The 22482-nt window shown below is 39.4% G+C and overlaps 1 protein-coding gene across 4 annotated transcripts; it reads right to left on the bottom strand.

Moving 5' to 3' along the window:
- Positions 1-578: 578 nt before the first annotated feature.
- INTS8 (integrator complex subunit 8) lies at positions 579-22111 on the bottom strand. 4 transcript variants are annotated; one of them, XM_066333651.1, is made up of 27 exons: positions 21897-22111; positions 20378-20552; positions 18346-18486; positions 17853-17924; positions 16650-16701; positions 16238-16420; positions 15519-15626; positions 14724-14879; positions 14124-14224; positions 13646-13787; positions 11795-11865; positions 11481-11656; positions 10489-10622; positions 9775-9885; positions 8911-9112; positions 8250-8371; positions 7053-7237; positions 5646-5679; positions 4940-4996; positions 4795-4856; positions 4008-4126; positions 2746-2849; positions 2025-2075; positions 1326-1399; positions 1185-1249; positions 1048-1091; positions 579-790 (listed from the first exon to the last, which is right to left on the bottom strand). In XM_066333651.1, exons 1-27 carry the CDS (start codon positions 22024-22026, stop codon positions 674-676), a joined length of 2988 nt encoding a protein of 995 aa, XP_066189748.1. In that variant the 5' UTR covers positions 22027-22111; the 3' UTR covers positions 579-673. The 4 variants fall into 4 exon arrangements, 3 of the variants coding, with proteins under 3 accessions (XP_066189748.1, XP_066189754.1, XP_066189765.1); XM_066333657.1 differs by lacking the exon at positions 4940-4996; XR_010745144.1 differs by lacking the exons at positions 579-790; positions 1326-1399.
- Between the last annotated feature and the right edge of the window lie 371 nt (positions 22112-22482).

The raw sequence follows: 22482 nt of genomic DNA, 5'->3' as shown, positions 1-22482 counted from the left end.
GCTGACCTCAGGTAAGAGTACTAGCAAAGAGCCTGCTGCTGCAGTAACCCTAACTGGAAGAAGTACAGTCCCCAGCCAGTCACTTGCAACAAGAAAGAACAGCATGAGACCTGGAGAAGGTATGGAATAAAGGGAGCCACAGGTACTCTACAACCACTCATGTCATAGGAACAGTATTTTAAACTGTGGAGCTGTATGTTATCAGTGTTTATAAACAGCATTAACTACTGTGTTTTCCTCAGAATATTCACTACCTCTGAGTCACTTCTGTGATGAAGGGCAGTACTAGGAAAGAAGGGTATCAGTCCTCCTTTCATGATGCTCCTAGGTGTGCCACACAGCCAGGGACAAGTGTTACATGACACTGAGCAGCCCACAAAGCTGCACTAGAGCATCAAGTGCCACCCACATCCACATTACACTCACAACAACTTGGCAAACTTGAATTCATGTCTTCTTCAAACAAGCCATTGTGGAACTAGCTGCAGTTGCTTTCAGCCTTCTGTACAGTTTGTAAAAATAAGGGGTTTATTATAAGATTTCATCTATTTCTAAGAAGAAAGATACTAGACTGTAAATGTTGTACAAAAATTTAAATGAATTTTAAAAAATAATAAAGTCTTGAAAGATTTTTTCACTTTTACATATTTTGTAATAGTCTTCCACCATTAGCTTAAAAGTAAAGCTTTGCCATTGCTTGAAGAAACTTCTTTTTCCTTCTCTGAGCAGCAAGCTGTAGGACTTCCTCAGGATTGCTGGCATTCAGCTCTGTCTGGCCAATGGCTTTTATCTTGAAACAAAAGAGGAGACACAACCAGCATGAGGCCTTCCAGTAGAGCTCTTTCATTTCAAGGCATTTTCAGCACTAGTTCCTTGGGTGATTAATTTCTGTAGCATGTCCTACCACCTACTACAGCCACAGCTTTATGTAAAGCACCCAGATTCTAAAAGAGCTGTGGGACAAAATTAAATTTGGAATTGAAACCACTTTTTCAGAGGTGATTTCAGGGAGGGAAAGACTCTAAAGAAATCCCTGGGTTAACTTACTGCTATCTGCCGCTTGTCTGTCTCGCCTCTTTTGTGGTGGAGATCTGAGGACAAGTCAAGAAAAGTCACTTAGGTAGGTAATGGACTTTTCCCAGCTGTGAACATCCAGTGTGTGTGTTATTCCAGCAAAAGGATACATGTCAAGTACTCCAAGATGGTGACATCCCAGATGTATTCATAGTAAGAATCCATGGCATCATGACTGAAAGACAAGGCAGGTTAACTGACACAGTCACATACTGTGTTTAAGCATCTACAAACTTTGTTGTAACATTTACCTGTTCTGTTCCTGCAGTGCCTTAAAAGCAGTTTTATAGTCTACTTCTCTGAGGAACTGGCACAAAATAGCGACCTGTAAGGAAACACAGTGATTCTGACAGCCTTAATTCCCCATAAACCTTCCACACAATGCCTTGTTCATTCCACTCCTTTTCTAGATCTAATCTACACCTTGCTTCCAGTGTGAGCAAGCTCTGAGCACCTGAACACAGATCACTCCAGCAGTAACAGCCAAAAGAAAAAGGGATTTACTCAGATCAGAAGGGACTGAGCTGGCTTCCAGATTTCCAAATGCATTTAAGAGCTTTTAAAGCACAGCCAAATACAAGCTTTGTTACTTCCTGAAGAATGACTGACCCCACAGAACAGCAATAGCACCTGCAGTTATGAAAAACAAGGCCAGATTCCCAACACTACCCCACAGATACCTTCTCTCTAAAAAAAAAAAAAAAAATTATATTATCAGAGTAAAATAGGACAAAACACCCCCTGACAACTTCTACTTTTTACATTTCCAAGTATATGTTTATTTACTCATTAACTTTAGTCCTATAACTGTCCTAGAAGTAAAGGTAACAAAACCTACTCTACTTTGGATTGCATCTCCAAGGGAAGTTGAATTCAGTCTTTTTAGAAGTTATCCACTATATAAACATTTATAAACAAATGTTTTAGTTATGACATGTTTCACCTCTTACCTGGGTGTGGCAATTGAGTAAAGAACAGCACTTGATCATTCTTTTTATCACCTACAGAAAGGTTAAAAACAAAACACATTCTGAAATGCTTGTTTTGGAACACAAACCACAATTTTTATTCTTGTTTTCTTTTTTAATTCAAGGGACCAGCTAAATAGCTATGTACATTCTTCTATCCCCTAAAACTCCCAGGCTTTAGCACATCCACTGATGAACTGAGCCTTCCTCACTGTAGAGATTTCCAGCACAGTGGGAGCCAGATGTTTTCAGCAGCTGGAGCTCAGGTGGGCACTGGAGCACTGCTGCTGAGGGCTCACTGTCCTGAGGGTTCTGGCCCCCAGCCCTGCCCAGCATGGGGCAGCTCTGTAGAGATGAGCCAGGGATGGTCACACCACACAGTGATTGTGCTCTGGCCTTTCCCATTTGCTCTCTGCTCCACTGGTGCCCCACAGTGCTTTCCCAGCACACAGCTCTGCAGCCTCTGTGAACTAACAGAAAAGTCTTCTGTGATTCAGCAAGGGAGAAGTCTCAGATTTTCTATGGCTTTCAAGCAACAAGCCAACAAAGTAAAAGGACCAATGAGGATATGTATTCCTAAATGCATCAGGATATAACACCTCACATGCTACAGGAATGTGTGTGCTGGACAGTTTTATCTCTACATAGAATCAGGATGCTGACTGAATCCAAAGAGATTTTTGTAAATCCCACTTTAGCTCACCTGGTCTGTGTACACATCTGGTGGCACCATCTTATTAAAGAAGTCTGAGCATACAGCTCCTGCCTGCAGGTAATAGTGAAGGGCTGCTGAATATTGATTAGTTGCTGCCAAGGGAAAAAAAGCAACATAAGGCCTCAAGAGTAAATACAGCAGTTATTTTAATACTCAATTGTTTATAAAATTATTCAGATGTGTATCTCATAGCTGAATTCTATTGGGAAAATGACTCATGTTTCGTTGTTTAAAAAGCATGGACACACAGAAAGTGGTTACACAGTGGTAGATGGAAAAACTACACAATCAGGGAAACTAGCACCACAGGCAAATTTCTACCTTTTGGAGATATTTTTATTTTTTTCAGGTAGCTGATCCTGAATCCATCAACCTTAGAGTGGAAGTTTGTCTTCACTGAGCTTAGCACACAGTGGGTAGTGAAGGAGTTATGCTGGTGTGAGTGAGACGATCAGCACTCTCATGGCTCAGCACTCCTCCTACTCCCACTAAGCCCTTCCCGAGCTGCAGCAAAGGCAGCAGCCTCCCGGGCTCTGTGGCAGGAGCAGCCTGCTTGCCCATGGCTGCTGAAATAGAACCACTGCCACTGCTCCAACTACTGCTCTTTCAAGCCTTACATAAATGTCCTCCTTCTGGGATGCTGCTGCACTTTGTACAGGCAATAAACACTGAAAAATAGGTTTATGACTCTGAATCAGTCTCCCCTATGTAACATCACAGCACTGAACACTGGCTTAAGATCCCTCCTCTCACCCCAAGGGTTATAAAGCTTTAGCTATTCCATATTTACAAACTCTTCCTCATTTACAAATCCTTGATACTTCCCTATATAAAATACAGATCCTCTCCACTTTGCTCATCAGCTCCAGTGAAGCTGATCTCCACATTTAAAAGCAACCACTATTCACAACTTTCCATTCACTTATAAAATACTCAAGTAATTGTACAAACCCATAGCACACCACTCAAGGACCAACTGCACTAGAAAAGTGAAGTTAAAGGTAACTGTTAAAGTTTCCCTTACCCTAGAAACAAGTCTGCATGACCTATCAGAAACTCAGTCTGTGTGTGGGCTTAGACACCTTCCCAGACAAATCCACCTACACCACTGCATCTGAAGACTTTAACCTCATATATCACTTAAATTTCTTTTCATAAAAGGAAATACAAGGAGTGTTTATGTCAAACAAATCTCAGAGCAGCAAGGTACCTCTACACTCATGTTAAACACAGACATTAGTTTCACTTACCAAAATAAATATCTGCCTGAATAATTAACCAGAAGTGGTTGTTTGCATTGATAGTCAAGGCATAACTGACCAGCTCTTTTACTGTAATAGCTACAGCTTCAAAGTCCACTGATTGAAGACTAAAGGAAAAAAGAAAGACAAATAATTCTTATTGTTTTTTTAACCAATAATTTGATTTCCCATCTAGTTCAAGTCCAAAGCACGCTGCATAAATAACTTGCATTAAAAAAAAAAGCGTGAAGCATAAATAACTCCAGAAAAGATTTTGTGTTGACTAAGACTACTGTTGTTACAATACCATAAATCTGTAAAACAAATACAGCCTCCACAGGCTGGAATAAAAAGCCAGAACTAAACCAGATTCTGAGATCCCACCCCACAGAGCCTCTAAATTTCAGTGGAGAAATATAGTTGAATCCAGCCAGAATAAATCAATACATACCAACTGCCACTTCCAATTTTGGCAATTATTCGAACACACCTCAAAAAATATCAGTGATTTCATAATAAAGTATTATATAGTTCACACAGTTACATATAACAACTTGGTTCAATAAAGCACACAGCTTAAAAAACACCCATTTTTTCCTCTCCTCTTTCTTCTTTCCTATATCTCCATCAGGACCATCAAACCAGGAACAAAGCGCTTCATGCCCTCAAACCAACCTTCCCAGAGACAGAATGGGGGCAGTGATGCCTTTACATGGAGAAATCACACTAACAGTAACTGGGACCAAACCCATCACATACAGTATTTTGAAAAAAGTGTTTTCCATCATCCTCTTACTTGGGGATGGATGAGGGCCAGATAGAAATGTGTTCTGCTGCAATATCATTCACAATGTCTTCCTAAAAGAAGAAAGATGGTATGAGAAATCACAACAAGAAACATTTCAAGAAAACCATGAAACACTTTGATGATATATACTAACCCGAACATTATGAAGTTTGACAAACAGGGACAATATTGTAGTTAGAACCAATGGCTCCTGAAGGGGGGAAAAAAAAATATTCCCATGAACTGATGAAACTCCACTTTCTTTCCTAAGCTTTAAAACTATGTAAGAAGTTCTGCCATCACTTTAATTTCCTTTTGAAATAGGACAATATTTTGTTAAGAGACCTGCAACACAAGGACACTGCAAAAATTTTTCTGTAGAAAGTTTTTAGTTACTTAAATTTTCCTGAGTAACTCCTTGGATATAAACTTCACTTTTTGTTTTACACATCTTTGTTATTTCTGCGATTACTACCTAACCTTAAGCTAGGTTTACTACAACTTTCTATGCATTTACAAACCCAGAAGCTATAAACAATTTCCCTCCTTCTTACTTCTGCTGCTTAGTATGATGCATGTAGCAGCTTCTGTCTCCCTCCAAAAGGAATGCTTTGCTTCATGACAGCTGCAATAAAATACACTCCCAATGTAAACAGATCTCCATCAGAATTCAGGGTAATTTTTTTACAAGCTATTCCACACTGCTGTGCGCCAGGTATAGCAAATTCAGACGTTTTTCACCATACAAACACCCATATAAGTGTTCAATTTTCTGGAATTTAGCACAAGTCGTCCAGAAAAATACCCCACCAAAAGGAAGATTTGGTTGCAAACAAATTTTCAAGACCACTCTGACTTACCCGAAGCTTTTTGATGAAGGACAACAGTTCGCTCCTAAATTAGGGACACAAATACCCATGTAAGTAATCACCCAAAATAAAGAATATATGCACACTTAAAACAAGAGTCAGTAGAGCAAATTCTTCATCTGCTAAAATACCTCTTCACCTCTAAGCTTACAAATGCAAGGCATGTAAATGAATGTGTTCAAGCAGCCCATTCACTTTTAATACAGTTACTAGCAAATTTTACACTAAAAACAGCTTAAGTAAGAGATATGTTGTTCTATCAAGCTATAAAAGGCATGAAAATCACAGAAGTCAACCACTGACTCTAAAAGGGAAACCAATGAGCTGTACTGCAATTCCCCAAGCTAGGTTTGCAACAATGACCTACACACTTACAGAAGAGGGTACACATTGACCATTTATAATGTACTTCAATTGCCTTGTAATGAACATCAGAAATTGTCACCATAAGACAATCCAGACAAGGACAGACTTTGGAAAGGTTTCACTGCTTCACTTCCAAAATAACAGGGTCACAGCCCTTTACTGGTTGACTCAGGGGAGTCAGGAAAGGTTCAGTAACCTGGAGTACACCTGTACTCCTTTTCCTTGCCAGAGTACACAACTGGAAGCTACAGCACGTCTGTACCTCTTACACCTGCCCCACAGCAGCATAAGCAAATGGTTATCCTGATGAGCTCAAGGAAGGCAAAGACACAGACAGAAGTTTGATAGAGGCACCCTTCCCGAGGCTTTAACATGGAAAGCTGTTCAGTGTAATCACACGGGCCAAACTGCACCACATTAGACAACTTATGTTTAGGCTTAGACTTCCAAACAGGCCAAATCAGAGTGTCCTGAATCAGTAATTTGAGGCTAAGGGTATGAAGGTGTCTGACAAAAAACTCTTGACCAGAGTAATTTGACTTCCTCACTCTTTGCAGAGCCTAGCTGAACTAGAATTTCATTTTAAGACTGAGTTACACTTCGTTTTAGATGCAGAAACAAAGCTAAATACCCATGCTGTGAGCTATGTGCTTGATACAACTATAGAAGTATAAAACTGATACAGAATAATTCTACTTGCTGCAAAGCAGAAACCTCCAACCTATCAGCTAAACTGCCCTCTAGATGCCATTGACTTTATTGGAAGATCTACACTGGTTATAATGGGAGCATAGCCACATATGCTTCAGTTTCTGCTTGGAGAGCTGCCTCCCACACACGCCTTTTCTGCCTCCAAAAAGGAAAGTCAACAGGCCCCTCCTAATACCCAATTCCCACAGAGGACAGGATTTTTACTCAGCTCTTTAGCAGCTGCCATCACTCTGATAGTGGAATTCAGACAATTATCGAACTAGAACATGGGATCAAACAAACCATTCAAGTCACCTTGAAAAATAATTTTAGAAAACATACCTGTACATAATACCCAGTGTAGACTCCCTGTGTTTTATCAAACTCACTCTCCCATCATTGCCACGTTTGTGCTGGTTGGATACGCTGCAGATTTGCACAACAACTTCCCAGAGATCTTTAGCTGTGCGTCTACTTTCTTTGGGACCTGGCAGTTCTTTGCATGTAGCAGCCAGCAACTGGCCCAGCTATGCAACACAACAGAAAAAACACAGGAACTAAGGCTTCTCTGCATATCATCTACAAGCAAAGGAATTACTGGCTTTTAAAATGGCTAAACAAATGATTTTAAGTTACGAGCTACAAAGCAATGTGACTAAATTCTGCAGCAGAGAACACTGATGAAGCTGGAAAACAGGAATTAAACAGAGCATTTTTCCATTTATTAGCTTCCTTGGTGTGTATTTCATTATTACAAGCTCCAGAAGACAAACATATTGCATACAACCTAAACCCCATAAAATACCATTTTATAAATACTAACTCTTTAGAAACTCACTTAACTTCCCTATAGTAATTAATCTTAACTGAAACTGGCACGTTATACAAAAAAACTGAACCTCAAAAGAGAAACTGCATGGTATTCACAGGTAAGCAGAGCAGGGTAAAAATGAACCTGTCCTGTAATACAACCTGGCATCTCCTCCATGGCCTAACTGTGAAGTAGAAAAATGCTTGTGAAACAATTTTGAAAACAAATTTTAAAAGAAGGCAGGGCTTGAATGTCTCCAAAAATTCAACACTGGTGTTCCATATTCTTACAGTGAATATGGAACACAAGTTCCATATTGGAACTTAGGAAAAGAAGCCAGACATGGACTCAGAGATCTGCAGACTTCTCATATCTCCTACATAAATCTAGGCTGAATTCCAGCTGAGAGGAGAGACCTTTAGGGAAGTCGTACAGCATCTCAACCAGATCTGGATCATAACCAGACACACCTGATGGAACCAATCTTAGCTGGCAGCCAACAAGGGCCAAGATTTCATGTGTTCCTGCAGCACAGCTATCATGTTTTTTGTAAAGTGCTAAACATGCTTGTTGCTCAGCACTACTATCTTCTACCCATACTTAATTCATTACAGCCATAAAGCCCCACACTCTTGAGCAAAAGGATACTTGCTTTGAAAAGTACAAAATACTCAACAGAAAAAAGCCAATTACAGTCTGAGAAAACTTTGAGACTGAGCACTTGTTACCTTCACATAAGGATTAGTCTGAACCAGAGGTAATGGAACTTGCATGGTCAAATACTCATTCTCACACCAGTTTAGCAGGAAGGCAACACATTCTTCAGCTATAACTTGTCGAAGAGGAATATCTAAAAGGAAAGGGATTCTTTGTTTAACTTTTTATTTTTGAGAAAAGAGTGTTGCAAAATGGTGTTGTATGAAAACAAGCAAATCTCATTCCCTCTAACCAGCTGTTTTTGTTCCACAGTTATGACAGGAAAATATGATGCCTATCCCTACAAGAGACATCACCTCTGGAAATTAGGAGCAACAAGGGTTTCATCTAATCACAACAGCACGATGTTACTCTCTCATTGTGAAACCAGGAGAAAGCTTTAACAACTAGCAAAACTCTCTAGACAGATGTGCAGACATGTTTATCTTGTTCAAGTCCTTTAAGTGGCACTGAACAGAAGCTGTCAATGTGTAGCAACAGGTAGGCATCATGATCATTTCCCACTTCTAAAATCTTACTAAAACCAGCATCAAAGTCACTGCTGTTTTTCCACTTATACACCTAAATGGTTAATCTGCAATACAAAGTTGTTTTATTTTGCTGTGCTTTTTTTCCCTCTTCTCTCAAGGTTTGTGCTTTACTGCATCCTAGGAAAGCCAGTAATGTATTTACCAGGTACTCTCATTTCCAAATATCCTCGGACTCTGCTTATAAGATCAGAAGGAGGACGTTCTCCAGAAGCACCAGGTCCAGCCTCGTGAGTATAAATATCCAAAAGCAGCATTTCATTCAGCATGACCTGACGGAGCTTTGGAGAAAACTCTGTCACAAGCTCCAAGCAAGCAGCAAAAAGCTGTTTTGCATGGACAAAATCCTGCAATAAAAATTATACGCATTAATGATTCCTAATGAATTCATAAGGGGAAATACTACAAGTTAAAGTATTACTCTATCCTGGCTGAACCAGCCTTGGCATCCATTAGCATCAGCATTGCTCAAGCATCTCACAGTGTCTACCTAGGAGTCCTTGGGATGTGCTATTAAGCTTAAGAGTCTCAGATCTTATGATAACAAAACAAGTAGTTTAAGCAAAACCATGCGAGAACCAACTACTGGTATGTTTGGTACAATTTTGTTTTAGCTGCATTTTAGCAAATTTGTCAATTACAAGGAAAATAGAACAGCATTCCAATAAATTCCTTATGTAAAACACTTACCCAAAAGATCAGCACTTCATATCAGTAAATCAAATCACTACTGGATTTAGATGCCACATGATACAGAATGTTATAATCCAAACTTTATAGGAATGATATTATCTCCAAGCCCAACTCACTGAAAAGCCATTATCTTTGCTCTGCTGATGGAACTCTGAGAGACAAATACTTAACCATTACACAACACAGAGCTTGTTACACCACCTCCCTCACCTCCAAATTTTTCAGTCCTTTCTCTAGAAAAAGGCCTTCCAAATTTTCCATTTCATTAAGATTGAATTTTCCAAACCAACCAGGTAAGCTCAGACAGCTTGCTCACCTTAATGGCACAGCAGTGCAATCCCTTCGCCATCAGGATGTAGACCAAATCCCTAGTCAGACTGTCTTTGATTCCTAAAATAACATTGCCGTAAACATTTGGTACTTCCCACTGGGAGAGAAACGCATAGGACATTTGCACAGAAACAAGTTTTAGAATTCGCATCACTGCTTAAAACACCATCAACAATCCCCAGATATCGAAAACTACTGCCAACTCTTGTCTTTACATCTAATCACAAGTAATGTATGGCTTATTTAGAAATACAATAAAAATGCCCAACTAGCCTTTGTTCACATTCTGAATATGCAACAATTAAGGCAGGCAACAAAAAAAGACAAGAAATCTTTACTTTAAAAGTCTTCCTCTCTCTTGCTCTCACCTTCTAAGGACAGAAATTTAAGCTAAAACAGTACTGCTATCTAGTCAGAACATGAAAAGCAAAAGCTACGAAAACATCTTTTCTCATAAAGAAAGCTTGTGATATGGCCAGTAACTCCTTAAAACAAAGGCTATAGGTTTTCTTGTAATATTTGTCATATAGAACGTGAGTTTAGATATGTATCACCATTCTTATTAAACCACCACTATGCAGAGAGGGAAAAGATAAATCACCCTGATGATGCATGAGAAAATGTTTATGGTTCACTGCAGTAAGATACCTAACCAGTCCTTGAATTATAGTCTCTCTCGTGACCATATGAACTAAGTTACCTTGTTAGAAATTGTCCAGAACTGGCGTTCCGAGGTCATGCCATGCAACTCGATTAAGATCTGGCGAATCCTCCAAGGATCCACTGACAGTATGAGCTGATGCTCAAGCTGGCCAATATTGACACTTGCTGAAGCTAGAAGAAAAGCAACCAGGTCTCCAGCACATTTCTTCTCCATGTACATACTTACAATTCTTTAGTATGTAACACTTCATTCAGAATACAGTAAGAACAGCAGATACATCATGCTTCCATAGGTCCAGTCATCCATTTGTGCCCTTCCATGAACACCTTGTACTACTTTCACCCTGACCTAAAGGGCTGCCTGTAAGCCCCCCTCCTCACCCCAGCAGCTCTGAGCACTCTTGCTATAGCAAAGCAATAGATTCAAGATCTACATTAAACAGGTGTTCCTATACTGCTCTAGTGAAAATACACATCCTCTTAACTGGCTTAAGTTACTGGAAGACTGCATTAGAGATGAAAAGGTAAGGCCTTTCCCACTCCAGCCACCATCTGGCACCTCTTGTTAGCTTTGACTTGTGCAGCTGCACAGCCAGCCAGCTGTATCAGGGAAATTCACTGGTTGAAAAGATCTGTGTTTTACTTTGGTAGGTTTAAAACTTCATTCAGATGGCACTCCTGGTCCAGCTTACCACAATAGTCACATCATCATTTGTGTACATAAGACCAGAGGCAGGGTTCTCTTTCTGGGAACAGCTGCCACAGCCACATTTTGTTCAAGCCAATGCCATACTCTCACTCTGTCACGCAGGACATGTTCATTTGAGCTTATCTATTACACTTGAGATACAAGCAAGTAACAGCCACCTTTAACAAGCAGGACATGCACCAACTAGCAACAGGAAGTACTCTCTCTAAAAACTCCTGAACTTTTCTGAGAACGGACCTGCACTTTGTAACCTCAAGGTTTTCATCATGGAAACCGGGAACTGTCTGCTCATAAGTTAACAAAAATACTGTGACAATTACCTGGGATATCATAAAAAGAAGTCACAGGTTTTGTGCACAGATTGATTCGAGGAGATCTCTTCCGCATTTGGTCAATCAACAGCTTCCGTTCATCATCCTTCAGCAGTTTTATGAAAAGCTCATGAGATGAAATCATGAAGACAAACTGAAGATCTTCCATGCCCAAACATAAGTTTCTAAACAAATAAAAATGTTAGTACATAAGCAGGGAAAAAGTGCTTATTTTTCCAGCTGTAAGTTCTTGAAATATTTATTGTGCTGTATTATATTGCTAACAAAGTGCAAATTCACGTTATCTTAATACGGGTACATACTTGAGAAATGCTGCCATTCTTCTCTTCAATTCTTCAGAAGCATCTTCCAAGTTTATTGACCCTGAACAAACCTGGAAAAAAAAAGCAGAAAGGAACTAAGCAGCCCCCTTGCACATTTATAATATTTAGTTACAGCCAGTGTTACTGACCAGCTTTCCTTCTCACAAGCAGTAACAGCCAGTAACCCCTATCTCAAGTGAGGCAACAAAGTTACAGAATCATGGAAGGGTTTGGGTTGGAAGAGACCTTAAAGATCATCCAGTTCTAACAGCCCTGCCATGGGCAGGGATGCCTTTCCCTAGACCAGATTGCTCAAAGTCCCATGCAGCCTGGCCTTGAACACTTCCAGGGATGGGGCATCCACAGCTTCTCTGGGCAACCTGTGCCAGTGCCTCACCCCCCCTCACTGTAAAGGGTTTCTTCCTAATATCTAATCTAAACCTGCCACTTTCAATTTGAACCTATTACCCTTGTCCTGTCCCACAATAAAATGCAAAAATCCCTCTCCAGCTTTCTTCCAGCCCCCTTTAGGTACCTGAAGGTGCTCCAAGATCCCTTTGGATGGAGCCTTTGCTTCTCCAGGTTGAACAACCCAAACTCTTTTGGCCTGCCTGTTGTTTTTACTTTGAAGAGTAATTTTTGAATCTGCTCAAGTGCTGTTGGGTGGGAACCAAGTGCAGCATTGCTGGGTGGTTACCCTAATTCATCTAGAATCAAATCAGTATTTTTGTTTTGCTCTATGTAACCCTGTTACTATAACTGCAGAGATGAGACCAACTCTCAAGGGTTTCCTGTAAGTCAGAGAAAGTAAGACAGTATTTCACTGACAAAGCTTGATAAAGAAATCTCAGTACAATTGTGTGAAATAAGACTGTCTATCACCATCCCATTTGGATCAGTTTTCTTCAACCTGTACACAAGACAGGATGTTTCTGACAACTGTGATCTTCCCTCAGGCATAATTCACATTCCTTTTTCCTATTCCTCTGGAATACAGAAGCACAGACGCTGAGTGCCACACAAACAGTCAGCTTCACAAGATCATTTAGCACATGAGAATAAAAATAAATATTTCTAAGTGTAAAACAGTAAGATTAACGAGGACTTGGGGCTTTTGTAAAACCAGCAGTTGAAAAATAACTAGAAAGTTGAATTTAGTTGCCAGCTTGCAAGAATTTTTTATTTTAGAAATAAGTTTCAGTCCCAATATGAGCAGTTGATGTAAGCTTTTACTTGCTCTACAGTAGAGAGTACTGTCAGTTAATTTCTGTCACATGCTTGAAGAGACAAGCAAAAGAACTAGGCTTAAATTAATAAAAGACATTAAAATAACAGCAATGCAATAAAATGATTAAGTTTAGTTTAAGCAGTAACAGTTTCCTAAAAAGCTTCACTAAGGATAACAGTGTAGGTCTCACAGGTAACAGTAACTCAGGATCACTTCACCACACCCTAACTTCAACAAAGCTGGTAAAGCCAAAGTGGTCCTCTACCACAAGCATTTTTCTATTCATTCTCTTTGTCTAGGAGAATTTAATTCTTTATTCCATAAAAACAAATATTCAGCAATATCTCCATATAACTTAACAATGCCAGGAATAGCAGCAATTTCAAACACAAGCTGAAGCAACAGCTCACCACTGGATCCTCCCCAACAGAGGAACACAGATGCACAACTGATCACTGAGTGGAACTGAACTAACTGCAGACAAGTTGAATAATGTTTGAGAAGTTACCTTTCTCGGCTTCAGAAATGTAAGTATCACTTGCAATAATAATAGTTGTGTGGGTAAAGAAATCTCTTACTAAATATCATTTTGAAAAACTTCTAATTTTAGGGGAATGTTTTACCTCAAGAAGGAAGTCTATTTTCTCTTTGCTGGGTTTCAGGAACAGTTGACAAAACTGAATATCAATTATTCGACCTTGTAATACATCGCAGATTGTGTTGCACACACAGACTTTGAAACAAACTTCATCCAGAGCATCATTCCTGCATGAACACAAAACTGAAGATCACAGGAGAGCTCTGACAAACAAAGACTGGTATCACAGCAAGTGGAAATTAAAAAAAAATAAAAAATCAATAAAGTGATAAAAGTAACTATTTATGTTCATTACATTTTTTCCATAGATGGCCACAGTGAGATCCAACAAAGGAGCTGTGGTGTGATGAAAAATGTGGTTTTGACTACTGCTAACAGAAATGTTGACTGAAGTTTGTTGGATGTAAGTAGATTATTGTTAAAAGATTTTACAAACTTTTCACAAAAAACATAACTAATGAAAACTGCTTTTCATCATCACTGAACATTATTTAAAGTCTCACCCTTGCTGAGCTTTTTGGAAGAGTTCTCTCAGCACTGATTGTCTGAACTGTTCAGGTAAACTGAGGGTTAGGTTATCTTCAAGGAATATCTTCACTATGTCCTGTAACAAAAACAGTTGGAATAGTCAATGCATAATGCAAAAGAACAAGACAGAAAATTATTTTATTTGGTAAAAATGACGAAAATAAGAGAAGCAGCTCACATCTATATTTAATACTAAAGTTCACTGAACAACCAGAAAGGGAATCAAGTAACAAGAAAAGTTCTCTATCATCAGAAAAATCCAACAAAAAACCTACAAAAACCCAAAACAAACTTGCACATCTAAATAGCAACATTCCCTGAAACCCAAAGAATTAAAATCTACCTGAAAATCCCCTATTTCAGCTGGCAGGAATTATTTACCATTGTATGGAATCCAAGATATTTTAATCTAATATGTACCAGATTATGTTATATTCCTAAACACAGAGGATTTAAAACAGTATGTTAATTACCATTCAAAATTTCTTAAAATCCATACCAGTTCAAATGGAATCATCCACACAGAATGATAAAAAAACCCCTCAAACATACGTGGGTTTATTTAGGCATCCTACCTGATATTTGCCAGATTTCAAACAGCTGTGGATTTGGCTATATGGAGTTGCCTGTTGAGATGCATCATCAGAAGATGAGGTAAGAACTTCACAAGCTTGACAATACCCTGCTAACCGTTCTTCATCTATGGTGAAATGAAGTGATGATGAGCCATTCTGAAAAGAAAGAGTTACATCAGATCTCAGAAGCCAAAGTATTATGAAAAGTATGTCCAATTCAGAAACAGAGACTCACAATTTCCCCAAGTAACAGCAAAGGAACAAAAGAATGTGCATGTACACACTTTAAACAAAAACTGGAGTTCTGCAGTTTTGGAAATATGAAGCAAAATAAAAAAGGAAGTATACCTAACTTATAAACTATGATGTACTTTTAAAAATGTTAGAACATAAGCAATCTGATTTCCAAGGGAAAGTTAGATTAAAAAATATGAAGTGCTGAATGGTTACCTTCCTCAAAACACATGGTCACCATGGACACAGGATGTACTGTTCAGTCAAGGCACTATTAGCACTGGAGGTGTCATTTCTGCATTTTTTTGCATCAATCCAATTTGTGTAAAAGAATATTCATTACAAAATGCAGAACAAAGCAGCAATATACTGCAACCAATTAATATAATTTCAAACGAGGCATAACACTAAAAAAAAAATTACTGTCAGAACTTCAGGAAGTTTCTTTAAAAATTCTATATATCATCAACAGTTATTAAACTGCTAGAGAAGGAAGCAATAATTTAGACAAGGGTTTGTTTGTAGAAGACTTGAACACACGTGCTAAAAGAAACTTGTTACCTTTGCAATCAGCTCCTTTGTTTTGAAAAACTTTTCCTTAGCCTTTTCATGAACAGCTGCATTTGTAGATCCTTGTTGGAAATAGATTGCACCCAAATCATAGCAAACCTGCAAACAGCACTGATATCAAACACACGGTCTCGGACATCAAGTTTTGAGTCAAGATTAGGCATTTCAGCTCAAATGTTGCATGTACTTTTAACTGTTCCTACTTTTATCTAATTTACCTGCACACCTTCCATACACTGCACACCTTACACCACATACTTCAAATGCTTCCTCTCTAACTGCAATCTCAGTCTGAGTAATTCTGCACAAGCACTACTAATTTGAAGAATAATTTTCCCATAATCATTGAAAACAATGCAATAAGCTGTCCTTATCATATAATGGGTTATTTCAGGGGATTGAGGGGGCAAAAGTGAGAAGCTGGTGGGAAGCAGCAATATTTACAATGATTTTAAAAAGTTCTATTAATGTAAAAATGAAGCCAGTATTATTTCACTGCATTCCAAAAAAAAAAAAAAAAGCCCACAAACAAACAAATAAACAAAACCCTCAAAAAACCCTAAACCACAAAAAACCACAAACAAACAACCCCAAAACAACACAAGAAACATTAACAGAAAAATATTGCAATTTACCTCAAAATTATTACTTAACCCTTTTTCTAAAGAAACAGATAGAAACTGAAAGCTTTAGTACAAAATGTGAGCTACCTGGCACTGTATCTCCTCTGCACTGATTTTCAGTCCAGCTGTGGAACTCTCTGTTTCTCCATTCACCATACCAGGTTCCATGGCCAACAAATCCAGAGTTCTTATAGTATGGACATAAAGATCTTTGTTTAATTTAAGTGCTCCTTCGAGGACCAGGATGGAATCAGCAGCCTGCTCCTTCAACTGTAATAGTTCAAATACATGAAAATAATTATCCTATTGGTTGTGAATTTAACTCTGGGTTTAAGTTAATGCTACAATTTTAACAGTTCAGTAAAAGGATATTTTTAAAAAAAGTCCTTACACAATTGTTCCATGCCATGTAGAATTGGCTTTTGTATTTTTTGTACAATAAAGAAATTCATATTTACATGTAACTCCGAGCAAAAATAAGAAGGGAAAAGAGCCTCACCACTTTCAGAATATTTTCAGTTAGTTCCTTTTCTTGCTGAATATGATTCATACTGCAAGTTAGACACAAGAGGTCAACAGTTCAGTTATAAGGCAGATCTGTATATTATTTTATTTCATGTTCTAGATCACAATAATTCATTCATACTTGGTTTTAACTACATTTTGAACATGATGATGCAGGACCACTGACTGCTCTTATCTATCTATATCTGAAATACAGAACTATACATAACTAAAAGATAGTTTTGTATGAGAATGTGGTTCAATAAAAAAATTGCAGTTACCATTGCTTTTTTTAAGATCAGATTGCTAATACCAATTCAACAGCAAAACAGTAATGAAGAAAGCTTCCACAGCCCCAAGTCTCATGAAGCTTCAACATTTAAATCTTCTCAAACACGTCAGGGGCAGAAGTGTGTTCACATGTTCATGTGAAACATTACAAGCATTTTTAAATTATTTTCTGTCACAGATTTTTTTAATTCAGGATCAGACTGACACATATAGCACAATATAAGATTTATAATAAAATAAGGAGTAGGAAGAGGATTATGTTTAATTAACATATTTAACAGACTCTCTCAAAAAAGTATGGTCTAGTATGCTTAAGTAGAATATTAACATGAAACACATGGAAAGCACCACTTAGATACCTTCAACTTTTAGAGAAATCTGTAACATAAAAGTCACAGACAAGCTGTTACTAAAGCCTCACAGCTTCTAGAAGGCAAAATGCAAAATTTATTTTAAATTACATGTTATTGCCTAATGAAGCAAATGAAAATAAGTAATTGTTTCTTAGGTTATCATACACAATGTTTCAAACTGGTGTAATAAACCATATTAAGCAAGCTGCTGTAAGTTAGGGATGCAAAAGAATGCAAGAAATGTACCCCATCTAAACTAGAGCATAAGCATTCTACCATGGCTAATTGCCATCTCCCTTCCTCCCATGATATTTCATGCCATGACAAAGTCACAGAGATTATAACCTTGACAGAGTGCAACAACAGACAAGTATATGTATCAAGCATGTCTGACAGTTAAGTGAGAATACACTTGAAATAAATCCAGTTTTTCCATGTCACAGCTAGACATTTTAAGCAACTGTATGCTACTAATGTGATTTAATCCACCTAGAAATTACACTCCTGATTATAAAAGACCCAAAACATTCAAATGAATTATATCTGCAACTTACACATTTAACTGAGGTGGACCAGGTTTCACTTGCTTTACAGGAAAACTACTTTGAACGATGGTCCTGATGGCCCTACATAGGGGAAAAAAATAGCAAAGAATGGTATTAGCCTCAGAAGTGTAACAAGCAGATTTCAGGCCTCTTGATAACAGCAGTTTACATTTCAGAAACATCACACCATTAGAATACATCCTTTACTCAAGAGCACATCTAGCAGCTAAGAAATGCTCATATGTCCATAAAAAGCTAAAGACAAAGATATTTATATTCATAAGGAGAGAGTTTAAACCACTATCTTGACTATTATTTTAGGGAAGAAAACCAGCTCTAGAGCAGTTTTTCAGACTCAGCTCCTTCACTAAAATCTAGCAACATATCACAGTATTTATGAGTACTTTAGGACTCTTTCTCTTTCTATGTACAATTATACAGATAGAAGAAACCATTGATTTGTTCTATAATGATTTTATATTATTGCCTTGTAGCAGTTTACCATCTGTTGTAGAGTAGTATTGCCATTGCAGTGGTTGGGGGTAAGCTGGACAGATCAACATCCACATGTTTAGTTCCTGGGGGAACTTTGCTGATACACAGAAGTTCATTCAGTAGCATGTTCAATACAGGAACAGACAAGCTATTAAAAAAATAAAAGAGAGAGAATCAGATACTTCATAGAGTAAATCTACTTAGGGAATATAAAACAATATATACTACTATTCAGTACTGGATTATTACTTAACATCACGTGGATGTTTATTCAGTTTATTATTTGAGATCAGGTATGTAAAGCAGTTACCACTATTAGTTGCATAAATTAAACTCGAGTGGATGGGCCCAGGTAGTAGTTCAGCTACCCTGACAGCTGAACTACTATTCTACATCACTGCTTAGCCCACACAGGCACCTTACCACAATAATCCAGTCACCTGTAACAGCATGACCCAGCTAATAAGAAGTTCTTTCAAAGCGGCCCCAGATCATACTCCCTGAAGGTAAACAAACCCATTTCCATCACAAGTGAAATTTCATTCACATAAAGTGAAGTTAAGACTAGGAACTTTTTGAATAGAGATAAGTAAAAGACACATTAGCTGGGACAGATCTCTAATAAAATGAGAAGAGATGCAGGCTGGACTGCACTGTTCCAAGCTTTTGTGGTATAATTTAACACAACTAAAATACCATTACTAACTGAGACATTATTTAAAATTAAATCAGCTACTGCCAAAGTATCTTTGATTTTGTGAAAAATTTGCATTCTTTGCAACCAGTACTGAAAACAACCAGTGAAATGACACAGAGTGCCTAAAAAGCCAGGATTTCTGTTTAACAAATTTTAGGTCTCATTTTCTATCAGAAGAGTTCTACAAGGAGCAGCTGAGGGAGCTGGGGGTGTTTAGCCAGAAGAAAAGAAGGCTCAGAGGGGAGCTTTATCACTCTCTACAATTCCCCAAAAGGAGGTTGTAGCAAATAGGTGGTCAGTTTCTTCTCTCAGGCAAGTGACAGGATGAGAGGAAATGGCCTCAAGTTGTGCCAGGGGAGGTTTACACTGAATTTTAGGAAAGGTTTTTCAGCAAATGGATGGTCAGCATTGGAACAGGCTGCCTAGGGAAGTGGTTGAGTCACCATCACACCCTGAAAGTATTTCAATTATATGCAGATGTGGCACTAAGGGACATGGTTTAGTGGTGGATTTCACAGTGTCAGGGTGACTGACATTTAAGATGATCTTAAAGTTCCTCTTCAGCCTAAATGATTCAACAACTCCATGCAAGTTAGAACCAGGGCAACTATTGTCTCCTTTAAGATTTTACATTAAATTTCAGATAAAGGGGACAAAAGATGTGTGTGAATGAATAAAGAACTCCTGCCATTACCTAAGTGTAAACAGGAAGCCAAGTGTAAACAAGAATCACCTGGACACAATCCTGTGCCATGTGTTCCGCGGTGACCCTGCTTGAGCAGGGAGGTTGGATCAGATGACCCACTGTGGTTCTTTCCAACCATACCCATCCTGGGACTCTGTGAAGTGCAGCCCCCTAATGTGTCAAAGTGAAGCAGTTCCTGACTGTTCTAGCTCACCAGACCATTCTTCAGCTGAAATTTCCAAAGGAAAGATGCAAAGCTGGGGTTTGTCTATATCATCCCAGTCATTTCAGTGACCTAGTTCACAGATATATGGAGTTCTTCACATCAACAAAGGCAGAGAAAGACCTTCAATTTCAAGCATGTTAGAATGAGGAAACTGAGGCTGAAGTATGAAGAAAATATAACCTCCAATTCATCTTTATGCAGTTTACATGTACACATCTTAATGTCTAAGACATGCTGTTTTTCCTCTCTAAATAGTACTGATTTGTTCAGACACACTACCCTTATCAAAACTCTTTCCTAACTTACAGCTAAAATAAAATTTGAATTCAATTTTCGCACCCAAGAGGGAGCAAGACAGATTTCCATTTTTAAAAAAAATAATCTCTCAAGCCACTTGAATGTAGTAAACTTAGCATGAAGATGTACTATACCTTTTTTCTAATACATCCAAATCCCACTTCAGATGAGCAGCAACTTTGAGAGCAAGAAGTTTTAGAATGCGGTTTCTTTTGTTATCAGGTGGTGGCTGGACTTGGTTCTGTTCATTCACTGATGGTTTTGAAGCTTGTTCCAAGAACTGAACAATCAGCTGCACAGGTGGTGGGTCTGCAAAAAAACAAAGCTACTCCTCAAATTCTTTGTAAGCCCAGAAATTTTTTTTTTCCCAGCTATGAACATGATTCCTTTATCCTTGGTGTTTATAGTGCTGACATTGTTACCTGGTAGATACTAATCCCAAACTGTGTTATACACGTGCTGAATCAAATCAGACTATTAACGTATCTTTGCTTAACATTAAAGTTCACTTGACCATGGTAACCACACTCTTACATTTTGATTTAGTTTCACTATTTTGTATAAATTATGTTTCAGTACTTCCATCTACTGAAAATAAATGCTGCCTAATGAAATCACAAATGAATTGTAAAAACTGTAACTCCACTTGTCGTTCTCTGCACATTAAGTATATTGACAAGCAATTGCTGGTACTTCTGAATACATTTGGAAAATACTTTCAGACTGGTTAAAACACAGCATCAAAAAAGCACCCATATCTCTCCCTTACAAAAAGATAGCAAATACCTTTGAGCTCTTTTGAAAAAAGAAGCCAAAACACAACTATTACACTCTCACTGAACTTTGTGAAACACAAAACAAGTACTACAAATTTACTTCATCAATTACAAAATAAAGTACAAAATCTAAGCGTAGATCTAAGCATAAGAGCTAAGCTATATTATGCTTAAATTTACTTTTAATATGCACTGTACAAAATTATTTCATTATATAAGTGCAAAGACTTTTAAAGCACGAATTTTCTTGAAAGCTTTGGAATGTAGGATCTCTACACTGGCAACACCGGCTTTCCTGTTTCCTCCACCTCCTTGCAGAATTCGGGTACTGAAAAAGATAACTACCACTTATGACTGTCAAAAGATCAGGTAATTTTAAATGTGGTCACTTTCTTATACTACATCAGACGCAATTTCTATTTATTCCAGGCCCAGAGAGCAACTTCAGCACTGAACCTTTCGGGGGGCTTCAGCTCCTGCCATAAACAAGACTCCAATGGGAGGAGACCGGCTGTGAACTGCAATGATGCTCACGAGCAGCACTTCCCAGCCAACAAACAAACTACACTTCCGCACACAACATTCACATATGCGAAAGGAAAAGCGATCTACCAGACAAGAAAGACAGACAGATGAAGTTATTGAATAGGAAAGATAATGTGAAATGAGAAAAAACGCGTTATTGCCGACGGTAAATGCCGCCGCAGCCCGGCGGGCAGTGCCCGGCTCCCCGGCCCCGCACTGCCCAGCAGCGCAGCAGAGGCCGCTGAGCAGAGCTCCCGCACCGACAGCTCACAGCCCCCGGAACGATCCTGCCCCAGCCGGGGCCGGGCCGAACCCGAGGCCGCGGGGAGGCGGCGGCCCGCAGGGCACGCACCGGGAGAGGGCTTCTGCAGGTGCTGCTCCAGCAGCGCCTCCTCCAGCACGAACTCGAACCACGACGTCTGCGGCGGCGTGCATGGCCGGCTGGAGGTGGCGGCTTCCCGGTCCGCCGCCTCCGCGCTCATGCCGGCGGCTGGGCAGAGACCCCGCACGGAGCGCCGAGCGCCGCGGCCGCCGACGGCTGCTCAAGATGGCGGCCGGCCCCGCCCCTCGGGGGCGGCCCGGGCAGGCCCCGCGCGGCGCGGGGAGCGCGGCGCCCGTGAGGCGGCCCGGGGGAGCGGGCCCTGCCCGGGCGGCTGGGGCTGGCGGCGGGGCGGCCTGCTTCCCGTGTGGAGCCCGTGGTTTGCTCTCCGAAATCACTAGTGCGGTGCGTATCCCCTGCCACCCCCGCAGCCACCGCGGTCCTGTCCCCGCAGGGAGTCCCCCGTGAACGCTCAGGCCCATAAATGGCTCACCCCCCATGCTCCTGCCCATGCGCACCCTAACGCCTCATGAAAGGGTAAAGAAATTAGGACCTTGATCCACGGAGGCAGGTAAATCATGGAATCATAGAATGTTAAGGGGTTGGAACGGACCCCAAG

Source organism: Sylvia atricapilla, chromosome 1 (genome assembly GCF_009819655.1).
Source record: "Sylvia atricapilla isolate bSylAtr1 chromosome 1, bSylAtr1.pri, whole genome shotgun sequence".
In the NCBI taxonomy this organism is placed as follows: Eukaryota; Metazoa; Chordata; class Aves; order Passeriformes; family Sylviidae; genus Sylvia; species Sylvia atricapilla.
Note: the sequence above shows the minus strand (reverse complement) of the source record. Positions and strands in the feature narration are given on the sequence as shown.

Bases quoted from the DNA above. Each gene is read 5' to 3' on its own strand.
- INTS8 (XM_066333651.1), bottom strand. From the start codon at position 22,026: ATGAGCGCGGAGGCGGCGGACCGGGAAGCCGCCACCTCCAGCCGGCCA. The intron at 4,857-4,939 runs GTTAGTATATAT...TTCTTCTTTTAG, and splicing joins TCAAACTTCATAATGTTCGG to GAAGACATTGTGAATGATAT. The intron at 1,250-1,325 runs GTAAATGTTACA...CTTGTCTTTCAG, and splicing joins GCACTGCAGGAACAGAACAG to TCATGATGCCATGGATTCTT.